We start from the raw sequence: 8928 nt of genomic DNA, 5'->3' as shown, positions 1-8928 counted from the left end.
TAAGCCGAGACAGTAACCTAGTAATAATATAAGTTTAGTATTTAATTTTGTAATAAAACATTTTTATGTCAACGTATAGTTGGTTTACCGCGTATTGTCTAATACGGGCGATACCACAAGTCCCGCAACGTCATTTTCGACTCTCCATTCCTTTCTATGTTCCTCCCTATACCTCTAATTATTTAGTTAACGAACCAATTACAAGACTGTTATCACTTGCCAATGTCGATACTTCCACACTGACCTTAGCTATCTGATATTATATATGTTAATCTACTTCATAATTATTTTTCTTTTGTACATATATACACATTAGCATTTTAACATATATACATCTAAAAAAAATAGTGTAATCATCGTGGTGTTCTTAAAAGAACCAATACGTAATATTTATATGTTGTTTGTAAAATTATCACTATAAAATTGTTTATATATGTTTATTTTTGTCAATGGGCTAAGCCCGTAAATAAAAATAAAATAATAAAATAATAAAATAAATACCCATGGCTGAAGTTTGTTACATATTAAAGATTAAATAATAAAGATAGTTAGGCCTAATTTTGCTATATTATCATGATTACAGTACATAAATAAATTATAAAATAAATTATATACTACATTAATATGAATTTCCTTACCTCGGCAATCTAGATATACAAATAAAACTGAATTAAATAAATATAATAACATTTGAATACGATGAATGTCACTGGCAGGACTAGATAGGCCGTCGAGCATTCGAGAACATCTCGAGAGTCCACTAACATTTTGGGCTGGTAGGAGAAAATACTAAATAGCCGCAATGCCATATAACGATTTTTTTGACTGCTATATAAAAGGACGGTGCCCGGGTATTTTGTTTTGTTTTCTAGATTATTTTTCACTGAGTCGACCGGTGACACTGCGATTTGACAATATCTCTTTATAATGTTGTTATGATGTTACTATTTTATTTATTATAGAATACTGACAACAAATGTGTTAACTATTAATACGATAATCATTATTACGGTAGAAAAATATTTCTCGAAGGCCATCGAAGGGTATATACTATATAATATATATACTATGTATTACATGATATCATGTCTTATAATTTTATACCCGTCAATATTATAGATGGTTGATGGTTGATTAATAATTTTTGTTTTGCAAATATCTAAAACTTTCATTAGAATACCATTTTATGGCTATTGTGTACCTATCTATTTAAAAATTGACTAATGAACAGGGCTCGGAACTTTATGCATTTGCATCTTTCTCGGGAAGCTGCATATTTCAAATCTGATTCGATACAAATTCGTTTCGTGAACCATACAGTTGAAATACAACAATTTATGTTGCATATTTTTGCATATTTTACTGAATTTATATGATTATGCATATTTAAAGATTTTGAGTATATAAATGCATTTTATGGTAAAAATTTATAAGAAATCTACAACAAACAAGTTTTTGATGGTTGAATATTGTAAATTAAATAATTTAAAAATAAATAGCCGCCGCACACGGTTTCCTAGTCTATATTTTGAATTATACTATACCGAGTAATAGTTGAAATATTGTGTAAATGTTTATAAATATTATAAATTATAATCGTCTTATTTAATTGAAAATATGTTTTCAAGAATAAAATATTTATTTTTACCAATCGCCCGTATGGTTTATAGTGTTTTTACTAAGAAATAAGAATTAGCCTTTAATGACCGTAATGACCGGCCAGGTTTACAGATTCAGTATTATCAAAAGAAAAATATAAATAAAATATTTATGATTCAAAAATAATTTTTTTTTCTCTATAACTATGCTTTTAAATACATTTTTTTTAAAAATAATAAATGCATATTATACCGCATATTTTGGTTTTTTTTAGTGCATACGTATGCACATATTTCATTGTTTTTTAGCGCATAAAGTTCCTAGCCCTGCTAATGAATAACAAAGACGTATTAAAAACTTTGGTTGGGTTACAGACAATAGGACCACACATTTTTATAAGATGACGCATGCTTATTAAATTATTATGATAAAATCTTGGGATTAAATAAGAAACAATTAAGTTCTTTAAATAAAGATAAAATTAAGTATAAACAGTCGTTAATTTTATTGGGTATAGAGTTTATACCTATGTTTCAAAATTTCCCTTTCACCGTGCAATAAAAGGGTTGTCAAAAGGCAAGGTTTACCACATATTTAAGATTTGAGTGAATGAATGTCATGTTCAGGCTCTACAGCTTATATCCTTGCAGTCGTAAGTAAACATAATATAATACACGCTTTTCTAAAGCTGAATCGAACATTTTTATAATATTAGTCATTACACCCTCTCTGAAACTATGATGGTAACGACGTTAGCATAACAATAGAACATTATCGATTTTTATTGATGCAAAGTCTTGTAGAACTTACACATATCATAATATGTGTGTGTAGGTTATCATCGTGGATGATACTGTGACGTGCTTTGCCGATATTGCTTGTGTCACCAGTAGGTGTTATGGTGTCCTACGTTAAACCACGGAATAACCAGACTAATTGTGTCATGAACACTGTAGGCATTATGCGTCACAGTACGGTCACCCGAGACATGATCATTTACAGGTAATGCAGTCTTGCTACAGCACGGGCAACGTATGAATAATGGAATGGCTATCGGATAGGTTCCACGACGTATGGAATTAGATAGGATAGGTCGGCGTTTTTTAAATCTTTGTGATGAAATCTTGGGATTAAATAAGAAACAATTAACTTCTTTAAATATAAATTATAATTGTGTTAAAATTTCGTCATGAAAATAAATTACGACATAAATTTTACTTCACTCATTTAAAACCAGTAAACTTACTTTTAACTTCTAAAAAAGAAAAATGCATTGAATACATTATTTCACGTTATAGTACATGATATACGATGCACCTACATTATTATGATTGATTTATTTGATAAATCAAAATGTATAAACAGTCGTTAATTTTATTGGGTATAGCCATATTTCAAAATTGCCCTTTCATCGTACAATAAGAAGGTTATCAAGATCACATATTTAAGAGGATGTCACACATTTTAATCGTAAATTTTACGCTCAGCAAATCACGTTTAGCCCTGTTAATTTTAAAATTAGAGTGAATTTACCTCTTATAAAATTTAAAGTAAAGAATGTTATCTAGGGCATCTCATCGGCTTTTTCAGTTTTAAAGTGTGAAGTAATTATTATTTAAAATTGTACATTTTTTAATGCTCAAAACTCGATTTCAATTTAAAATTTAACAAATTGCAGATGACATGCCCTAGATAACATTTTTAACTTTAAATTTTATAAGAGGTCAATTCACTCTAATTTTAAAACTAACGGGGCTAAACGTGATCTGCTGAGCGTAAAATTTGGTATGTTGTACACGTGTAAGACGGAGACAACATGTGCGGGTGCGACGTCCTCTTAAGATTTGAGTGAATGAATGTCATGTTCAGGCTCTACAGCTTATATCCTTGCACCCGTAATAAACATATAATATACGATTTTATACAGCTAAATCAAACATTTTTATAATATAAGTCATTACACCCTCTCTAAATCTATGATGGTAACGACGTTGTTCGTGTAACGGATAATATCCGTTTGTTCGCAGCATATATTAGATAATCATCATAGATCATTAAGTAAAAGTTATAATAAATAATAGGACTGCGGGCAAACACAATAACAATTTGGCAATTGTCAAATACGCAGATACACGATCCATGATAGGGAAGGATGTCAGACGAATTGTCATATTGTTCCAGGTGTAACACAATACATATTTTAATCTTAAATGTTCAATATAAAAAACCACACCATATATGCAAACTATGAATCATCTATGCGATGACAGGATATGGATATGTATATATATTAAACTAGAAACAAATACATAGTATCTAATGAATGTGTAGCGTTCATGAGAACAACGATATTACTATTGTAGTACGACTAAACGTTCAGGATACAGATAACGACTTTGCGCAATATTGATAAGTCGATAGGCAAGGGGGAAAGTAGGAGAGTAAGAGACCTTATAAAACCAGACCCAAAAAGGCTTATTGTCCTCATTGTAACCTTTTTTCAGAGATAGATTTCATTTTATTTGCTTGCATTTCTAAATTATGTACAGATTTATTTCTTTTTGTGTAAATGGAAAGTTTTCTAGAGCTTAAAGCATCCTCAGAATTGTAATTCTCTTCATTTTCTACTGTAATCAATTCATTGTCCCTGTTTTTTTCTTTATTTTCTTCCTTTTCAATAGATTTTAAGGCTTTTTCTAAAGCTTTTTCCGTTTTTAATTTTGCTACTACATGCATTGGGAGTATACAATTATTTAATCTAACTTTAGCCATAGAGCCAAACATAGCTTAAAGAATAATTTAAATTAAATAGCAAAGAGGAAAATGCATTAAAAGAAATTTGTTGTTTTATAGTAAAATCGTATGTCCCAGCTTGGTTTTCGTCTATTAATGCAATCGAAGCCCCGCTCAATGACATACTATTTTAAAAAAAAATAGAAGCATATAAATCATATAATAAAAGAATAGCAGAAGTAGCATTAAAAATAATTATAAACCATTTGTGGTATTTAAATCCATAGTGTATAACATTTTCAATATTTGACGATCGTGTAAGTAACCACACAAAACGAAAAATGGCAGAGAAAATTGTTTGCATAAATAATTCTACCATAAACAAAAACGAAGAAGAAATAGAAAAAAAAAATAAAATAACACTTAAATTAGAAGATGTATCACATTTTATTCAAAAAGATCTCTTAATTGATTTAATAAATAAATCAATTGGAATGTTCAAGAGGTTTAATATTTCTACAAAGTTTTTGAATATTGATCCGGTTCATTGGCATAACCAAGATGACTAAAAATTGGAAAAGAAATTATAAAATGATTAAAAATCGTAAATGACACAGCTGAGAGAAGAGTTAAGCTAATGGAAGAATACAATCACAAATTTACAAAAAACGAAGAACAAAAACAATTCGTATTGCAGGTAAATAATTTAACTATAATTTATTAACTTAAATCAAACTTAAAAATGACATTATATTTTCTAGAATGTTCAAGACTATCGAAAGTAATATCCACAAAGTGATTGACAAACGCTCAAGGAACCATTTTAGGAGTCAAAAATTCATTATTAGTAAAATTAAAAATAACAAAAAAAAAATGAAAATTATTTCATTAATTTATTATAATTTCACAAAATTTAGGTAAATAAAACCAAAACCTATAATAGTTGATCTTATGACATTTTTAGTGTTGACCTTTTTTTTAGAATCTTAAATTATGTGTTATAATTATAAAAGGTTTATTCATCATGTACCCAACCAGACGTAATATATTATGAACTGACGACAATGTTTGTTTAATGCTTTTTTATAGACGATATTAAAATACATAATTTAGGTTTTTAAATTTTTACGCTGAGTACGATAGTTTCTGAATTAAATAAAATAATAAGAAAACTACCCTCTTTTGTCATACTCAACCCTGATGAGGCATCAGCAGGGGTTGAGTGAGACCTTCCAAATCTCACCCATATTATTTACTCATATAACTAAACAAATTAAGAAGGTACTGTGTTACTATTTCAAAATAAAACCACACTAGTAACTACATTAATTATAACTGCGTTGTAATTTTGGGCGAATGTAAGTTCCTACACGAGAGTAGCAGGTACATAAAATACATACATTAGTTTCTATATGATAGAAAAAGGTACATATGTTAGTTCCTACATGGTAAAAACCAGGTGTACGTATGTTAGTTCCTACACGGCGGAAAAGGTTAAATATGTATGTACACAATTAATTATGTATAAACGAATTTAAAAAAATAAATTTATGATGATTAAAAAATATAATAAAAATCTCATATTACGAAATTATATATTTTATGAGGTTTATTTCTATAACTTAAAAACTTAACATAATTGTATTGATTAATTTTGTTCGTAGTATAATCTGAAATTTTTTCATTTATGAAATCTTCTTTTTCGGCGGATTTTTTACTGATTTTGGTTTTTCGTTACTAATTGTGGTTACGATTGTGTAAATACGATTATGTTAAATTTTTAGGCTATAGAAAAAAACTTCAGAAATATAAAATTTTGCATTATGCGATTTTTATTATATTTCTTAATCATCATATTGTACCGTGTAGGAACTTAAACATATCCGTGTAGGTACTAACGTATGTAGTTGTTTACCTGCTACTCTCGTGTAGGAACTTACTATTCCCCGTGATTTTTTATACAAATAAATTGTGTCATTTATTTTATTTCACTCATATAAAATCAGTATACTTACTTTCATCGTCTAAAAACATAACAATTTTGATAATTTTAGTATTGAAAAAAAAATAATAAAATATAATATTTAAGACGTATCTATACAATTAATAATGGAACTATTACACGGTATGTAGTAGATACAATTAAATTCATAAATTTTATCAAAAGATGAAATAATATTATAAACATTGTGTAATAAAACGTAATTTTCTAAAAATAGAAAAATCGATTAGTTTATGTTTAAGTAAATTTTAAAGTTCACTTTTAAATTTACACAAAAATATACATTTTATCTTTTATATACCGACTAAGTACTTGTATTCAAGTTGAGTAAATCTAGTATTCACATTTTGTTTTTGATACATTTATTTTACATTAAATAGGTTGATATCAACATTTATAAATGGTTATTTTGTTGATAATCACATACCTAGGTGTAAAATGATATTATAATATTGAAAATATGTTTCCTACTTAATATCAATTTTATATTTAAATATAAATATAAATGTAATATTAATTATTACCTTCTACATTACCAGCTTTAGAGCTTATAGTAAATATAACAGTGAATGTCATTAAAACTTTATAAGAAATCATGGTTGTTGTAATTGTTTAGATCACTACACTGAACGAGCATAAATTTTATTTTGCAAAGAATATGATATGATTGTGTTCTGAACAGGTATTACGTAGATGCAATATAATATAATATGGTGTTTGTAATATTGAACAACTAAGTAAACATTTTATACAAACAATTTGGTCGTTTATAATATATATTTTAATTCAATATTTGTTGTTGGATTGTTGCTATGGTTCTGTAGACACCTATTATTTAGAAAACACCTACAAAATATTCTATTCTAACCACAAACCACAGAGGTATATACGATTATTTTTGACTATTACGTTTTCGTAAAGGTTGTATAAACAATACCAGACTAGACTTTGTACCTAATAATATAACAACCATTACTTTTTATTTAAATTATTAAACCATCTGCCTAATAAGGATATTGTAATTTGGGAATAGGTAATTATCAAAAATTATTTTATTAAATTATGGAAGGTGTTAACACGTGTAACTAAATTACACGATGTGGATACAATCATTAGGTATCTACATTAATTATAACTGTGTTGTAAATTTGGGCGAATGTAAGTTCCTACACGAGAGTAGCAGGTACAAAAATACATACATTAGTTGATAGTTCCTACACGGCGGAAAATTTTAAATATATATATACGAATTAAAAAAAATAAATATATGATGATTAAAATTATAATAAAAATCTCATAATACGACATTTTATATTTTATGAGGTTTATTTCTATAACTTAAAAACTTAACATAATTGTATTGATTAATTTTGTTCGTTGTATAATCTGAAATTTGTAGGCTATAGAAATAAACTTCATAAAATAATATACAATTTCGCATTATGCGAGTTTTATTATATTTTTAAATCATCACATTATATTTATTTTTAGATTCTGAGCAGTTCCGCGGTGGCAGCCGACTGATACGCACGTATCTCGCGCTCCCGCTCTTCCTAATTATCTAATTAGTGAACGCCTAGTTTCAATGCTTAGTTGCGTTTTACTTATACTAACAGTGTAAACTTCCGTTAATATAATAACTTTGTTTTCTTTTATTAAACTTTCCATGCTCAACTGCCTGTTAGGCAGTGCGTATAATATTGATCAAGTGCGAAAACGCACTATAATTGTTACACGTAAACCGTTGTGTTACGTAACTGCTTCATTGCGGTTATCTTATCTGCCGACCGCCGTCAGGCGGTCTTGCTACATATATAATTACAACCGTCCACCGCCGCTCGCTCATTAATTATTATGCCGATAACAAAAACCATACAAAACACCAACACTAATTTACAATCCAAACTCAAGGCAAATACGTATAAACAATCAGAAACACAAAACTCTGAGATGAACAACCCAGGTCACAGCACCCAACGCGACATCACTAACCGCCCTGAAAATGGAAACTGGTCTACTCAGAAAGTTAAAAGAAACCTTTCAAGTTCATCATCTACCTCTTCCACCTCCACTTCTAATAAAACTTCTCAGCCACAAACCAAAAAACTCTCTTTCTCAACGCGAAATCGCTACGAACCACTTAAGGTCACCGAACCTACAGACTCGGTTTTTGACGCAAGCATGATAATTGAAGATCCCGACACCCCACCCCATGCCAAACCACCTCCCCCGATCTTTATGAAAGGAATAAATGACTTTCCTGGCTTCTGCACAACTTTAATTGAGTTGATAGGAGTTGATAACTTCAATTGCAAAGCCACCACAGACCGCCAATCCCGAATCTTATAGACTTCTAATAAATTATTTAAAAAAACATAACGCTAAATACCACACATACCAACTCGCCGAGGACAAACCCACGAGGATAGTCATCCGCAATCTCCAGCCTACTACGCCAGTTGAACTAATAAAATCTGAACTCGAGATGCGCCTCTTCGATGTCAGACAAGTCACGAATGTCCTTCACAAGACCAGCAAGTACCCACTCCCGTTGTTTTTCGTCGATTTAGAACCTACCGAACACTAATCAAATC

At 29.1% G+C, this 8928-nt stretch overlaps 1 protein-coding gene across 1 annotated transcript; it reads left to right on the top strand.

Annotated features, from left to right (window-relative positions):
• The first annotated feature begins 8284 nt into the window (after positions 1 to 8284).
• Positions 8285 to 8683, top strand: LOC132943806 (uncharacterized). Its single transcript, XM_061012919.1, has one exon. The coding sequence runs from the start codon at positions 8285 to 8287 to the stop codon at positions 8681 to 8683; it is 399 nt and encodes a 132-aa protein (XP_060868902.1).
• Positions 8684 to 8928: the final 245 nt, after the last annotated feature.

The sequence above is a fragment of the Metopolophium dirhodum genome, chromosome 1 (assembly GCF_019925205.1).
Source record: "Metopolophium dirhodum isolate CAU chromosome 1, ASM1992520v1, whole genome shotgun sequence".
Lineage (NCBI taxonomy): Eukaryota > Metazoa > Arthropoda > Insecta > Hemiptera > Aphididae > Metopolophium > Metopolophium dirhodum.
The sequence above is the reverse complement of the archived record's forward strand: the minus strand, read 5'-3'. Positions and strand labels throughout refer to the sequence as shown.